This window comes from Callionymus lyra, chromosome 7 (genome assembly GCF_982586985.1).
Source record: "Callionymus lyra chromosome 7, fCalLyr1.hap1.1, whole genome shotgun sequence".
NCBI lineage: Eukaryota > Metazoa > Chordata > Actinopteri > Syngnathiformes > Callionymidae > Callionymus > Callionymus lyra.
In genome coordinates this window covers 26,799,371-26,815,549 of record NC_141824.1, presented here as the reverse complement: position 1 = coordinate 26,815,549, position 16,179 = coordinate 26,799,371, and the positions used below count along the sequence as shown (strand labels likewise).

The 16,179-nt window shown below is 38.5% G+C and overlaps 1 protein-coding gene across 1 annotated transcript in view; it reads left to right on the top strand.

Moving 5' to 3' along the window:
* Window positions 1-16,179, top strand: part of frya (furry homolog a (Drosophila)) — a 42,205-nt gene that overhangs the window by 13,372 nt on the left and 12,654 nt on the right. The window contains exons 4-39 of the mRNA XM_087796366.1: window positions 200-339; window positions 435-525; window positions 1,650-1,729; window positions 1,811-1,891; window positions 2,850-3,018; window positions 3,141-3,233; window positions 3,318-3,416; window positions 4,205-4,306; window positions 4,781-4,884; window positions 5,383-5,491; window positions 5,555-5,641; window positions 6,256-6,427; window positions 6,492-6,624; window positions 6,751-6,858; window positions 7,822-8,077; window positions 8,162-8,332; window positions 8,395-8,481; window positions 8,556-8,815; window positions 9,125-9,317; window positions 9,524-9,648; window positions 10,107-10,164; window positions 10,237-10,328; window positions 10,751-10,923; window positions 11,619-11,779; window positions 11,896-12,006; window positions 12,164-12,318; window positions 12,420-12,519; window positions 12,601-12,772; window positions 13,228-13,484; window positions 13,555-13,701; window positions 13,760-13,928; window positions 14,408-14,492; window positions 14,570-14,652; window positions 14,790-14,940; window positions 15,050-15,153; window positions 15,281-15,466. Of these exons, the coding sequence (XP_087652492.1) occupies window positions 200-339; window positions 435-525; window positions 1,650-1,729; window positions 1,811-1,891; window positions 2,850-3,018; window positions 3,141-3,233; window positions 3,318-3,416; window positions 4,205-4,306; window positions 4,781-4,884; window positions 5,383-5,491; window positions 5,555-5,641; window positions 6,256-6,427; window positions 6,492-6,624; window positions 6,751-6,858; window positions 7,822-8,077; window positions 8,162-8,332; window positions 8,395-8,481; window positions 8,556-8,815; window positions 9,125-9,317; window positions 9,524-9,648; window positions 10,107-10,164; window positions 10,237-10,328; window positions 10,751-10,923; window positions 11,619-11,779; window positions 11,896-12,006; window positions 12,164-12,318; window positions 12,420-12,519; window positions 12,601-12,772; window positions 13,228-13,484; window positions 13,555-13,701; window positions 13,760-13,928; window positions 14,408-14,492; window positions 14,570-14,652; window positions 14,790-14,940; window positions 15,050-15,153; window positions 15,281-15,466 (4,864 nt within the window). The remainder of the gene's footprint in view (window positions 1-199; window positions 340-434; window positions 526-1,649; window positions 1,730-1,810; window positions 1,892-2,849; window positions 3,019-3,140; window positions 3,234-3,317; window positions 3,417-4,204; window positions 4,307-4,780; window positions 4,885-5,382; window positions 5,492-5,554; window positions 5,642-6,255; window positions 6,428-6,491; window positions 6,625-6,750; window positions 6,859-7,821; window positions 8,078-8,161; window positions 8,333-8,394; window positions 8,482-8,555; window positions 8,816-9,124; window positions 9,318-9,523; window positions 9,649-10,106; window positions 10,165-10,236; window positions 10,329-10,750; window positions 10,924-11,618; window positions 11,780-11,895; window positions 12,007-12,163; window positions 12,319-12,419; window positions 12,520-12,600; window positions 12,773-13,227; window positions 13,485-13,554; window positions 13,702-13,759; window positions 13,929-14,407; window positions 14,493-14,569; window positions 14,653-14,789; window positions 14,941-15,049; window positions 15,154-15,280; window positions 15,467-16,179) is intronic.

Sequence of the window (16,179 nt, the reverse complement as noted above, 5' to 3'; positions counted from 1 at the left end):
GAATCATTCCTGTATTATGATTGTTTATATCACGTCATCTTAAGTTAATGCACACAAGGAGATCTCTGTCCACTTTAATTTCGACTTCATTCGCTAAACAAATAACATCAGGAAACTCAGATGGCAATCTCTTACTCTGGTATGTTAATTGTCCAACACAAACATTACATTAGCGGCATGTCTGTCGTTCTCTCTACAGTTGATAAGCACCATGAGTTCCTTGGCTGAGTACTGTCTGCCCTCCATCCTGCGCACTCTGTTCGACTGGTACAAAAGACAAAACGGACTGGAGGAGGAGTATCACGAGTATCGCCCGAGAGCCAACACCAAGTCCAAAAAGTGAGAAATGAAAAAGTCACATTCACGTGCCAATCTCAGTGATAGGCGAATCTATGCCCAGTAAACCTGTCCCTCTTGTTTTTTGTCTCCCACAGTGATGAACAGCAGAAGGATTATTTGCTTGAAAGGAGGGATTTGGCCATTGACTTCATCTTTTCCCTTGTTCTTATAGAGGTTTTGAAACAGGTGACTGACCTACCTTTGAAATATCTAATCTTGCAGATTTTCTTCTGAATGGTGTAATGTGTGAACTTAGACTGCATTTTTTATTGGCAGCCAAAATATTTATTCACAGACAAATTCAAAAGTGTGTGTGTCAGTGGGTCATCGAGAGTAGCTCTGTATGATCTTGGGTCATTAAAAGGGCAACTAACCTCAAACTCCAATGAATCAAATGTTTCAAATGTCTTCCTCTCCAAGATGCCGTAAGTCCCTCATCATGACGATGTTCCAAGTTATTTCTTTATAAAGAAATCTCGACGGACAAGATGTAATCAGAGTGAAGCCCATTATGATGTAATAATGGCCTTCACTCCTCCTCCAGCCCGCTGTAATTATGCCTGCTTTGTTTATACAACGAGTCTCTTGGAGGGGGAGACTTCCAGGATTGATGATGCACATCAGAATCTGTTGTTTTTTTATCATAATTTCTAGTCAATTATTTTATTTAAAGGTCATTTGTATATTTGTAGCACCTGTTGCAGACCGAGCTTATAACAATACATGTATATGTTGATGCCAAGCTATTGTAAATATATATCTCTCATCAAAGCTTGTTCAGCACCGTAAAGAATATATTCATGATTTGACTCCTTACTTCAACTTTACAGCTTAAAATATAAGATTCACAGACGCACATGGCGTGAGAAAATGGGGAACTTAAATAAACTTTTCATTGTTTACCTACGAAAGTAGGTCATCCAACAAGGTTTTGCAAATCGGTCATGGCCCAATTTTACATGAGACATGATGCTTAATCATAGATCAAAGTTATTTTCTGTGTTGACACTGTTGGCGACAGGAGTGCCCCCACTGGCAACGTACTGTTTGAAAATAGTTAGATTAATTTAACTACTCTTTATCATAATTATTAAACGCCAAAGTAGTCCAAGTCTTTTTTATTTTTTAGTGTCGTTTTTTTGTCATGCAATCTACTACCTTCGCTAGGGGTGCCCTGGTTTCATAATAAAGTAATAATGATTTCTTTTACTACCCATTGGAGCTTCAAGTGAATTTTTCTGATTTATTGCACAGTACATGAAATAATCTGTTAATGTGTTAAATATGTATCCACTGTACTTTTTTTCCAGATGCCGCTTTATCCAGCTCTTGACAATTTAGTCAATGAAGTTGTAATCATTGCCTTTAAGCACTTTAGATACAAAGAGGGGTGAGTTCATTTATCTACGTCTAGAATCTGCAAGCCTTTTGACTTATGGATGACTATTGCTGTTTATGCTGTTTATCGCAGGTACCATGGTCCAAACACTGGCAACATGCACACTGTAGCAGACCTCTATGCTGAAGTCATCGGAGTGCTTGCTCAGTCCAAGTAAGTGAAAAAAAAGAGATCTAAGATTATATGTAAATTACGTCTGCTCTATTTAAATATTGTGGCCAACAATTTTGCTAATTTACAGTTGCCACAAACCAGCTGTGTCACTCAAGGAGCCAAATTATTTTAGAAGTCAAAGTGGCGGGGTGAACAAAATCTGTAGAATCTTTGTGTGTGTCTCCCTGTACACACACCATACAACGTGCCTCATAAAATTCCTTTGAAGCCGGATTTGGCCCCTAAGCCTTGAGTTTGAATGCACGTTAAGAGCTAAATAAGAACCTATAAGAACCTGTGAATTTGTGTCAAATGTCATGTTTGTGTGTGGCGTTGTGGGAGATCATTTCCAACTCAAACTTCTTGTTCACGAAACTAAAACCTGGATGACACCTTTTTTTTTTTCTTTTTTTTTTAAACTCGGTCTCATACCAAACTAGGACTGGAAATGGACGTGTGTTCATTTGGGATTTTCATATCACCTAGGAAAGGATCAAGCACCTTAAATAGAGCTGAGATTATCAAGCACTTTGTGTACCTACTGTATTATCCCACTGGTGTTCTATTTTTACCCCCTGAGATCCTTTTATAGCAAATTGTTCAATTATTAATATATTTACAGTAAACAAATAACACATGACCTAAAATATCTTTTCCATTTGAGTTAGAGAGAGTAGATGGTGCTGTTTGAGCTCTTATGATGGATGGCTTTCTAAGTATAGAGAGAAGAGGAGATGGGATGATAGGAAGAATCCCATCTCTGATTCAATCTGGGAAGAGGATCAGGTGTGATATGAGACGCTCATCATAATGCACAGAATGGACTGGAGAAGGAGGAAGATATTTTTAGAATCTTAAAGTGACTGAATAAGATCTGACTGTCTCCACATTTAAGCCGACTAACATTCAATGTGTAGGTAAAAATCTTATCGATTTGTCGATTTTGTCTCTCTTTCAGATTTCCTGCTATTAAGAAGAAGTTTACTACTGAGCTGAAGGAGCTGCGGCAGAAAGAGCAGAGTCCGAATGTGGTCCAGAGCACCATCAGTCTCATAATGGGTGTCAAGTTCTTCCGTATTAAGATGTATCCAGTCGAGGATTTTGAGGCGTCTTTCCAGTTCATGCAGGTACAAATGATGCAACAATTTTAAATTAAGATGTCATGTTGCTAAACTAGTTTGAATACATTTGCCCTTATGATATAACAGTATTCTCTTTATACGTGAATATCATCATTTATGTTTTCCAGGAATGTGCCCAATATTTCCTGGATGTGAAGGACAAGGACATTAGACACGCTCTGGCTGGTCTTTTTGTCGAGATTTTGGTTCCTGTCGCAGCAGTAAGTATTTTCATGTCTAAAGCAAGACAGGATAATAAAGTGAGGAATTTATTTTCATGTGTCCTGTCGTGACCTTGTTTCAAGGCCGTGAAGAACGAGGTGAACGTTCCCTGTCTAAGGAATTTCGTGGACAGCTTGTACGACACAACCCTGGACTTGTCTTCCAGGAAGAAGCATTCACTGGTTCGTACTGTACCAATATTATTACATACATTTTCAATTTCATACCCACATGACTCAGTGAGATACCGCGGATGCCTTGTGTGTGTGTGTTAATCGTCAAGCATTTTGAAGTCACTGGTGTGTGATGTTCTCCAGCCACTTGTGAGGCCACTTAAGGAGTTATTTACGAGGCAGCTCATTACATGTCCTAAAATATATTATCTTGATTCATAAGTTTGATTTATTGAACGGTGAGGTTTGTTACATTTACTTATATTTAAATGATTATAGTATTGTTGACAATTGAATTGTGGAGTTTGAAACCAGTACTAATCTAAGTCTTTTTTATATACATGTATATCATCAAGAATTTAAAACTACTAACCTGTAATTAGAACTGAATCTAATTATATCAAAACACAGACAGCCTGATATAACCTTCATATAGAAAAACAAAATATCACATTCCTAGTAAACCAGCATTTGGAAAAGAGCAAACAGCAAAATTGAAAAGATAATTGATTTGACCTTGTGCACTCTCCCTGAAAAGAAAAGAGAGGCCGCATTTCCAATAACTTTGAACCACAGTTATGCAATATTTAAAGTGAAAGTTGACCTTTAGCCTGTATGCCCTGGATTTGCATTATAGATCCTTTTTTTTGTAAGATTATATTTCTTAGGCAATAGTTTGGTCAAAGCTCAGGTCAAGACATTCTTATACAGTGTATCAAAAGTGTTAATGTGGAATTCCCGTCTTGTTTGACGACTTTATATTACAGAAAAATATATACTTATTTTGTCTTACACAGGCATTCTACCCTTTGGTAACATGTTTGCTGTGTGTGAGCCAGAAACAGTTCTTCCTCAACAGATGGCACATTTTCCTCAACAACTGCCTGTCCAATCTGAAGGTGAGGCAGGATGTAAAGCTTTATGTGTTTTTAAATGTGCTGCAGATGTCATTTACAAGAGACGATTGATATCTATATTAAAGTCTGCAATTTTACTTAAGTTTTTGCTTGATTTTCCTGTAATAATTATTACTATTATTATTATTTGCCAGTATAATGTAACCTAATCTAGATATATTATTTAACATCTTGTAAAAATGTGATAAGTAATCGTAAATAACATGAAATCCGAGGCTAACCTGATGTTTGTAAATCATTATGAAAATAAAATAAAATGCTAATTAAGGATCATATTCTTTTTTTATGGACGAATAATTGGATATTTGTGACAATATATGTAGAGAATATAATAAATAGAGAACATATTGAGAAATATATAGCTCACAATGTTTTCATGTATATAACATAAGATTATATAAATAATATCAGGTTTCTGTGTTTCTGTTGTTTATTTCTTCTCTCGTACTTTTTCAGAGTCGGGACCCAAAAATGGCTCGTGTAGCTCTGGAGTCGCTGTATCGCCTGTTGTGGGTGTACATGATCAGAATCAAGTGTGAGAGCAACACTGCAACTCAGGGGTAAATTTGCTGCTTTTCTTCACTGTCAGACAGTATCCTGTTTATTTTTTTCTGTCTGAATAAGGGTTCATGTCCAAAAATTCCTGCCTGTATGTTTTTGTTCCCACATACCAGTCTGGAACAGATAAATACTATCAGCTTAAAAGTCCACTATTCCTACTCCTGCTCCACTTTTTATGGTGAAAATAAAGAGTGTTCTGTTCACTGTGTACATACAAACCACCGTGATTCCCACACCGTGTTGGTCCACCAGTTTACCAGCAGCAAACAGACACCATTATGAGCCCTCAGCCCACCCGTGGAATCCCAAACAGGTCCAGCCAGACTTTTCAAAGGTGTTAATTGGGATGAAAATAAACCCTAGCCAAAATAAACCTCATTTCAAAGTGTGAAGGATCAACAGGGTCGTCTGTGCAAACACTTTTATATAGTCTCCAAACTTTCACTGCTTCAGCTGTAAAACACAAGCGCATTCATGGTGAATGTATGTCTCCTCAGACGCCTCAGCACCATTGTTGTCACCCTCTTCCCTAAAGGATCCAGAAGTGTGGTTCCCAGAGATATGCCTCTTAATATCTTTGTCAAAATCATCCAGTTCATTGCACAGGTAAACAACCTCACAAAAAAACAGGCATATCTTGAAAGTTAACTTCTCTTTGTTGTGTTGTAGGAAAGACTGGAGTTCGCTATGAGAGAAATTATTTTTGATCTTCTTTGTGTTGGAAAACCAGCAAAAGCCTTTAGTCTTAATCCAGAGGTAACGTATCAACTTAGTTACTGAAATGTTTTTGGAATATAGAGTGTAACATAGAGGTCAAAAGAGGATTTAGTGTCATCAGAGATCCTGTGAATTACGATTCATTTTTAAAATCTGTCATAGTTTTACCACAACTCTCATCACACTTTTTGGACAGTTTTCCATTAAAAAAGGCATTGATAGTAACATTTTTATTTCATTATTTACATCATTTTAAGATGGACAAATGGATGGGTTGAGAAATGGACTGATGGATAGATTAATGGAACAAAGGATGGACGGATGGATAGATGGATTGAAGGATGGATGGACACGTGGATGGACAGATGGTTGAACAGATTAATGAATGGGTGGGTGGATTAATGAATGGATGGATGGGTAGGTAGATCGATGGGTGGACTGACTGATGGATAAATGCATGGATGGATGGATGGATGGATTGATGAATGGGCAAAAGGATGAATCAATGGAAAGCCGATCGATGAATGGAGAGAGGGATGTATATATTTTTGGATCCTTTTGTTCATTAACATATGGATGGACATGTAGATAAGATAAAAGAGATATTTAAAATAATATTTAAAAAAATAACCAATCCATACTTTTCCATACAGAGAATGAATATTGGTCTGAGAGCGTTCCTCGTCATTGCCGACAAACTGCAACAGAAAGATGGAGAGCCTCCCATGCCCAACACTGGCTGCACTTTACCCTCTGGTAACACACTCCGGGTGAAGAAGACATATCTCAGTAAAACACTTACGGATGAGGAGGCCAAAGTCATTGGTAGGTTTTGGATGTGGATATCCGGATTTTCTCATGGAGACCATTCAACTGTTGTTTGCTGCAGGAATGTCCCAGTACTACTACCATGTGCGGAAGGCCGTTGACAACATCCTGCGACACCTGGACAAGGAAGTAGGCCGCTGCATGATGATGACGAGTGCTCAACTGTTGAACAAGGAGCCTGAGGAAATGATCACGTACGTTCTCTCAGTACTTTAATGACTCATGACTCACCAAGTCAATATTAACTTATTTAAGCTCAGATGTTATTAACCAATGTTGATATGTCGTGAACTTTTATGTTTCCACTCCTGTCATTCTAGTGGCGAAAGGAAGCCAAAGATTGACTTGTTCAGGACATGCGTCGCTGCTATTCCACGCATCATACCAGATGGAATGTCCAAGTCAGAACTCATAGATCTGCTCTCCAGGTTAGCATGACAGCACAGATCAATCTATCTGTGTGATAAAATACTCATAAATGAAAGAACGACTGGTAACACAGATTGAACATGGAGATGTTTATAACAGGTGTGATAAGTTGATCCATATACTGACCTCGTCACTTCCGGATGATAGGTCGGTGAATAGTTTTGAAATTAAACCTTAATTCGATTTTAAAAACTGCATCAATTGTATCATGATGATACATTTTGAAAGACGACTACATGGCACTCACGGTTTGAAAATGATGCCAGGTTTTATTGAATTAGTAGATCAAAGTAGAGAGTGCCATTAAGTGGCCTTTCTAAATTAATGAGCACCAGTTGTATCATGAGGTCTCATCAGCCCATCAACCCCATACAGTATATACAGATGCACTGATATACTGTAGTGTGCTAATGGAAACACTATTTAGTCAGTAAAGTAAATACTGGGTACAAATGACAATGAAAAATAGAAATATGTCTCTATATCAGGATTACATTTTTGGAAGAGCCACATCATATTCTGCCACTGAAGAAAAAGAAGATAATGTTTTTAAAAAGTGTTATTATAATGTAATTGTTAACTGTATGCTTTTATAAAAATGTGCAGATTGCTTATTATGTGAATCTGTGAATATGTCAGTTTAATATTTTTTTTATTTAGGTACAATATATGTACACAAACGAAGCCAAATATTTTAGTTGAGTTTCTTTTACTCATAATATATAATTAATTAAATAATAAATACTAAATAAAAATAGCAACCTTATTATTAGCAAGCTACTGCATTTGTACATAATAGGTCTGTAGACTGAATCTGAACTGAAGTGGGCCGCTTAAATACAGTGAAAGATTTCCTACCAGGTCTGGTATTAAAGCAATCTAATGCATATTCTAAAGTTTAGGTTCAACATTCATAACGAAATATCAAATTAAATGTTTCACCACATAATCTTTCTCATCAGATTAACAATCCACATGGATGACGAACTACGACTCATCGCCCAGAATTCCTTACAAAGTCTTCTGGTCGACTTTCCCGACTGGCGTGATGATGTCCTCTTTGGATTTACAAACTTCCTGTTGCGAGAGGTCCAAGACACCCACCAGAACCTCCTTGATACATCGCTCAGGTTGTTGCTTCAACTGCTCACACAGTGGAAACTCACAGTTGCTGCTCCAGCAAAGAGTAACGACCCTGCGAAGATTCACACTGCGGAGGTGGGAAACATTCAGTTTGTGATTTAGAGTTGAAGTTTGGGGTCAAAATGTGTAACCAAATGGGTTTTTTCACATCTAATGCAGACCACCAGTGTGAAAATGTCTTCAGACCGTGGTCCTCACTCCAATGTGCTTCATGCGGTGGAAGGTTTGGCACTGGTGCTGCTGTGTTCTTGTCAACTCAGCACACGTAAACTGGCTGTCTCAATTCTCAAAGAGACCCGCAGTCTGTTTGTGGCCATAGGACAATCTGAGGTAAATAAACATGAGAAAACAACAGGATATAATTTCTGTAAATCTGAATATCTTCTCTGCAGGATGACGATAAACCAATGATCGAGATCATGGACCAGCTCAGCCCGGTCATTCTTGACAGTTTATTCCACGTCGCAGTCTCTGACACAGTAAGTAAAAAAAAATTATATTCATTTATATTTCAAACGATTAATCTGCAAAAAATATGTCTGTCTATAAAAAGGCAAACATTCCAGTGGGTCACCATGTGGACCTTCAGTGGCTGGTTGAGTGGAATGCTATGCTCGTGAACAGTCAGCACGACATCAGGAGCCCATCGCATGTGTGGATCTTTGCTCAGTCTATGAAGGACCCGTGGGTTCTCTGTCTATACAGCCTCCTCCGACAGGACAACCTTCCCAAGCACTGTCCCACCGCCCTCAGCTACGCCTGGCCCTACGCCTTCACCAGACTGCAGACACTCATGCCTGTCGTCGACCCAAAGTAAGTGTCACGAGCCTAACAAATTGCAGACCAGTCAAAGTTAACCCTTGTCTAGATATGACATTGACATTGACTTTTGACATAGCAATTTACATAAGTAAAGTTAAATAATATTAAAATATAATATAATGTGTATTATAGATGCATTATAAGTACAGTATGATATCATATAAATATTGAAGGGCAAAAATACCCAATGATGTAACAAATCCTCTGCTATAAGATCCTCATTAAGCCATTTGTATTTTATATAATTTTAGTCACAAAGGGGTTAAATACTTGACATAAACATGAACTATCATTTGACAGCAACCCTATAAATGCAAAGAAGACGAACACCTCAGGCAGCGGAGACAGTTTAGTAGTCCTTTGGAGAAACTACCTGATCCTTTGCTTTGCCGTGGCTAAGCCCAGCATCATGAGCCCGGGTCACCTGAGAGCTTCCACACCTGAGATCGCCTCATTGTCAACACCTGACGGAGGTGCCAGCTATGATAACAAGGTAACATCCTCAATCTCCTTTGACCTCATGAGTTCTCTCCGTGTTTTCATCAGGCTGGGATCAGGTGTTCAAACTGAACCTGTTGACCTCCACTGAGAAGAAATTCTTCTTCATCCTAGATTTTTGTTGCAGTGCAGTTTTAGAAGGCGGTCCCAAAAATGCCTAAATATAATAATATTCAAGCAAATAATGGTCTGTGTTCGCAGGTCATTGGAAGCCCATCGGTGGCCTGGATCTTGAAGCAACTGGTGCCATTGATGAGGGCTGAAAGCATTGAGTTGACAGAATCATTAGTTCTGGGCTTCGGTCGCACCAACGGACTCGTGTTCAGGTATTTCTTCATTTAACTTTTTCTCACTCCTAGTCTAAATTGTTAAACACAAGTGATTTTAGATATTATATTCAATATTTTTTTTATCATAAAGCACAAATATAAAAGAAAATAAGTTAAAATAGATATTTAAAACAAAGAAAATAATTTTTAGTGTGTAGTGACTAGAATAAATAATAATAACAAATACAAAATAAAATTGTTAGTCAGCTGTCAGAAGCAATTGAAGATGATCAGTCTTATAGTTTTACTCATGAGAGCTACTAAACATAATACATTGAAAGGGCCGCATTTGACCCCAAAACTTTGCAGAGGCCTGTATTATTAGAATAGAGGAGCAAACAAAATATAATAGCTCTTCCTTGTTATTCACATCAGCTTAGTTGATTCCGAGAAATGTGCTATTCTTAGCTACATTTTAATCATGAATTATTAATTCTAATTTTTAAATTACTCAGGGAACTCGTGGAGGAAATTCATCCTCTCATGAAAGAGGCGTTGGAGCGCAGACCTGAGGTAAGTCGAACCATTACATTAATGAACATACCGGTCCCATTAAACCTCATCGGGACATTGTCATCGCTTCAGAACAAGAAGCGGCGTGAGCGTAGAGATCTCCTGAGACTGCAGTTACTTCGGATATTTGAGCTTCTGGCTGATGCTGGCGTCGTCAGTGACAGGTCAGTTGCATGTATTAATAGCCATGATAAATTTAAAAGTAAAACAATATGTGGCAAAGTGGCAAAACCAATCACAGAGGTAAAGCAACTGAATGTTGATCTCGTAAGAATAAAGCCAGGCTGTAAGTACAAGTCAATCTTGACCTACTAGAGTTAAAGTAACTAGAATCATTATTTTAACAAATGATAAAAGTCCAGAAAAGTAAAAGTAAATGTTTATTAAAATGCAAGTAAATTGACACCAGTTTTTTACTTTGCAATCAAATTTCTATAAAATTGAAAAAAGAGTAGTTACTGACTTTGGCTCACTATGTCATTGTACCAGACTGTATGATTGTAAAAACAAGAAGATCAGGATGTTATTGTAGGATATTTGAAATCATTCCTGTCCTTGTTTTTTATTGTTTTTTTTAAACCTACAGTACAAACGGAGCTCTGGAACGTGACACTCTAGCACTGGGTGCTTTGTTCCTGGAGTATGTGGATCAAACCCGGATGCTGTTAGAATCTGAGAACGACAAAGACGCAGAGATCCTCAAGGACATCAGAGCTCATTTCAGTGCGATGGTAGCCAACCTCATCCAGTGTGTGCCAGGTACTGAGCAATACTTTACTCATCTTAACTTAATGTTGCAGTAAAAATAAACATAAAGAAGGAAGATTGGTTAAATCATCTTATCTGGCATGGCTGCCAACATATTAAATATTGATTTGAATTTCGGTTAAAGCCCTGAGGTTGGGATCCCAAAATAGCACGACTTCACAAAGAGCAGGCGCGGACAGCTGATGAGTCATGGGACTTTCAAAGCTTCGGTTTTCATGTGAATGGAAATTCATTCAAAGCTGAATGATGCCAGATAAGAATCAAGCAAGATTGTATCTGTCTGTCTTTCTGTTGGCAAAATAACTCATAAACGTGTGATTAAAATTGTTACATTTTCAGGATATGTTAGTTCATGGAGATAATGAATGTTTTCTCTCCTGGAAATGTTACTTCATAAAAACACATGTGAGAAAATGCATGATTTAATTTTGCTTCAAACAATCAACTGACTAACTCTCTGGTGTTCCAGTGGTCAAGACAATGTGCCTTAAGCAACCTGTTTAATTACGAGCACTGATAATGTTTTTTGCTTGTGGTGATTTTATTGTATGCTGTGTTATGTCAGATCAGCACCTTGGCGTAGGTATGCATTGTCTCAGTGCTTTTTAGCTCACATTAATATAAGCATGTCCAGTGGTTAATAGATTTTCCAACTATTTCATGAGCTCATCTATGTCTCTCCACAGTGCACCACAGGCGCTTCCTGTTTCCACAGCACAGTCTTCGACACCACCTCTTCATCCTCTTTAGTCAGTGGGCCGGTCCCTTCAGCATCATGTTCACGCCGCTGGACCGCTACAGTGACCGGAACCACCAGATTACAAGATACCAATACAGTGCCTTGAAGGTAAACACACAAACGTGTTGTTAAGCAGTCAGTGATAGAGTTTAGATGTTAAAACATCTGTTCATTTATTATTTCATTTGAGTCCACATTAGCTTGACTTTCCGTTGCTTTTCCAGGCCATGTCTGCTGTGTTGTGCTGTGGACCTGTGTTTGATAATGTTGGGCTTTCTCCGGATGGATATCTCTACAAGTGGCTGGATAATATCCTGGCCTGCCAGGATCAGCGGGCAAGTGATCAATACTCAATCATTTGTGGAGAGAGTTGACCCTAGAATCGGTGCTGCTGTGTGAAATCAATACTGCAGTTTTTTTGTACTTAGTAACTATAGTAACTATTTATAAAACCTATTTACTGATACCAACTTATGTCCCTCTCTGGCTCAGGTTCACCAGCTTGGCTGTGAAGTAGTCATCCTTCTCCTGGAGCTCAATGCTGACCAGGTCAACCTTTTCAACTGGGCTGTTGACCGCTGCTACACCGGCTCCAGCCAGCTCGCCTCAGGCTGCTTCAAAGCCATCGCTACTGTCTGTGCTAACAGGTAAGACTGCTGAGCAGCACATCCAGTTCCACCGGCATGTTGAGGAACAATGACAACAACCAATAATGACACGTTCATGTCTGTGTTCTATTTATTTCTAGAAATTACCCATGTGACATTGTGACACTACTGAATTTGGTCCTTTTCAAAGCATCAGACACCAACAGAGACATCTATGAGATTTCAATGCAGTTAATGCAGGTAAAGTTGTTTTAAATATTCATAGGAATGTTGTTTGATTGTGCCGTTCCGTCTATGAATATTTTCTTTCATATTTTACAGATCCTTGAAGCTAAATTGCATGCGTACTCCAAGAAAGTTTCTGAACAAAAGCCGAGCAGCGTTCTATTCGGGACCCATGGAACTTTGCCACCCCTGTACAGTGTCTCTCTGTCACAGCTCTCCAGTCAACTGGCCAGGATGTATCCAGAACTGACACTTCCTCTGTTCTCAGGTGACAGTAGAGATTAATCCGTGGTCATTATTGACACACTGATTTCCAAATCAAGGCAAGGGAGCCAATTCCCTTCCTTAACTCCTACCTAAAATAGATTTAAAACAATGATGGGGTAAAATGTTTAAAATACAAATTTAAACTGCACTGAAAACTAGATGACCTTCAGCCACTCCACTGTTAAAACTTTAGTGTTAAAAGCAGACTGTTTTCTAGTTGGCAAAGATCTTGAATGTCCAGAGTTGATTTATAGTCTTTTAAAACCTGAATTAATTGAATTAGATAGAATGAAATTAAATAAATATGGCATTTTCCTGTTTTATTAGGGGAAGTTGGTGTTAAAGGAAAACAAAAAAGTGTGTTTTTCGGCACAGACCAAAGGAATGCCGTGTGTTAATAGAATTGCATTTTTATTTACATCTTTAATAACTTAAGATCCATTTTGCTGTCTCCAGAGGTCAGCCAACGGTTTCCCAACACCCATCCTAACGGGAGGCAGATCATGCTCACCTACCTCCTTCCATGGCTAGACAACATCGAGCTGGTCCACAGTGGGTTGCTGCTTCCGGTCTTCTCATCAAGCACATCAGGTTACGACTCTTCTCGGCAGATGATCCACCCTGAGTTATTGCACCACCTCAGGGGAAATGGTTGGGGGTCACTGCAGGCCACATCCATGGTTTTAAACAACCTCATGTTCATGACGGCCAAGGTATGAATCAACACTAGATGTTTTAATTTGACTTCTTACCTGAAACTTTCTGTAAATCTGTGGTTGGCAGTATGGTGACGATTTACCTGGACAAGAGATGGAAAACGCCTGGAATGCTTTAGCCAGTAATGATAAATGGACGAACAATCTGAGAACGACGCTGCAGTTTTTGATCAGCCTCTGTGGCGTCAGTAGTGACACGGCCCTCCTACCATATGTAAGACTATTTATGACTTATAAGACTTCACTTTATTTATAATAATCTTTGTTTCCAGATTAAGAAAGTGGTGATCTACCTGTGCAGAAACAACACCATGCGCACAATGGAGGAGTTAATATTTGAGTTGCAGCAAACCGATCCAGTCAATCCTGTGGTGCAGCACAGTGAGAGCCCTCCATTTTATCGCTTCACTGCCACCAGCAAGACATCTACTGCAGCATCAGGTACTGCTGTTATTGTATGAATAAGTGTTTTTTCCACAATTGTAAACTTTTCTATCAATGTTTTATCCATATTCCAAGGTAGAATAACACATTTAACACGATTTTAGCATAATTTTATTGTTTCAGTTTTACTTTTTAACCATTTTTCTTATAAATATTTGCAACTGTAAATTTTTCTTACCGGTAACAGTATTAGCTTTAATCCACCCTTATTAAATATAATTTTTCTTAGAACACATATTTTCATTAAATGCGCTTTTAATATTTTTTAATACTTTCAATTTCTTATTTCAGAGATCATTGAAATGTTGTGTCCTTTCTCTGTAACGTTAAAGATATACATATTTGTATTTATTTAGGTGTGGTATTTTGCAAAATCGTTTTAAAATAAATATTGTCTTCAGTACCTTTTTATCTGTTTTTTGTGCATGGACAATCTTTTGAAAGGATTAAAAAACTCTGTGTTATTTCCTAAAAAGGAACGGCGTCAAGCTGCAACACTGTTGTGCCCGCTCAGGAGAGCGACAGCAACGACACTAAAGCAGCCAAGGAGAGTGAGGAAAGGTACGGGCAAGACAGATGGATGTGAGGAAAGATAATTGTACATTTGTGTCAGTATTGAAGTTGCTTTTCTGCACCAGACTGAGCCACATAATGCGAGCTCACAACCGGTTGGAATCCCGTTACAGCAACAGTTCTGGAGGATCTTACGATGAAGATAAAGGTCATTTTGCTTTTTTACTCTGTTAATTGAAGAGGTTTTGTTGCAAACAATATAAAGAATGATGTGTGAGCAGTGCAACCAAGAACGTCCATGAATTTTTTTTTTTTAACATTTTCACTTTGTGTTCATACTTTTAGGGGAGCCTTTGCCTCCGTATGCTGATTGGCTGATAGTTGTAACAGAGACCAATCAGCCTCATCCACTGCCCATGCCTCTCAACGGTGGTTGTTGGGCTCCATTGGTGGATTTTTTGCCAGAAACCCTCACACCCAGAGGACCACTGCACAGGTTAGATCATAAAGCAAGATAGAAGTTCATGTCTGTGTGCTTCTTCTAAAGTTTTTCTAATGAGTTATCCCTGCAAAAATGTTCTCTTGCAAAAACTCTTTCACTCCAGGTGTAACATCGCAGTCATTATGATGACAGAAATGGTCGTGGATCACAGTGTCATAGAGGACTGGGCGGTCCACCTTCCTTTGCTGCTTCACGCTCTATTTTTAGGTGAGTTTGCATAAAGGGAAATACTTCAACCTCGTATGTTCTAGATGTTTTTCAACTGGTGTGATTTTGCTGATTAGGGATATAGAAAGAGGTCGAGCTACAAGACGTGATTGTGTTTCCTCCTCAGGAATGGATCATTACCGTCCAGAAGTGTTCGAGCACAGCAAGCGTCTTCTCCTGCACCTGCTCATCACATTATCCTGTAACAACAACTACCAGGCCATAGCCTCAGTGCTCCTGCAGACACGAGAGATCAACTCTACCAAGACGCTCACCTGCACTCAAAGTCTTCTTACTGAATTCTCACCTGCAGGTATTCTACCAAAAAATGTTGCACTATGCAAAACAAATATATGGTTAGCATTGATACAACAAGTTGATCGGGAGATGTACATTTAGGATAGATACATTTTAAGAAAAACTGTATGTTTTTATTTGAATGTAAAACTCGAGAACTATGAGACAACGCAAGCCCACAAAGTCATTACATGAAGTTAAGTTAAAACTGAATTGAAAATGAAAAGAAGAAAGAAAAGAAAACTTTGACTTGTTTGTGCGAGGAAACTGGAGTGCATGTAAACACACAACACTTGTTGCAAAGTAGAAAAAAGGTGGGTGAGGATGAACTTGTATCTAGGTCTGGTTTTAATATCATATCCTACGATTGGTGAACGATCATGGCGGTTTGGTTATCAACACAGTGACAGTTGCTCTGACTAACATGAACTCCATCATCAGGGCTGAAGCCTACAGTCCTGCTGGGGAATAGACAAGTTTATCTGAGGGGAAAATATTTGGAGGCTTTGCCAAGAGCAATAGTGATGCCCCAGGACATCAAAGGTCGTAATTAAAGCCTTCATTGTGCTATTTTTATTCCCTCTATTGGGTCCATCTGCTCTGGATTTAATAAACCAGTCTTTGACCCCCTTTTCTGCAAGTGTTAAATTTGTTTTACAGATATTAAGGTGTTTTATATAATAAAATAAATGATGAAGTTGTTTTCTATTCAAACAGTTTCTAACACCA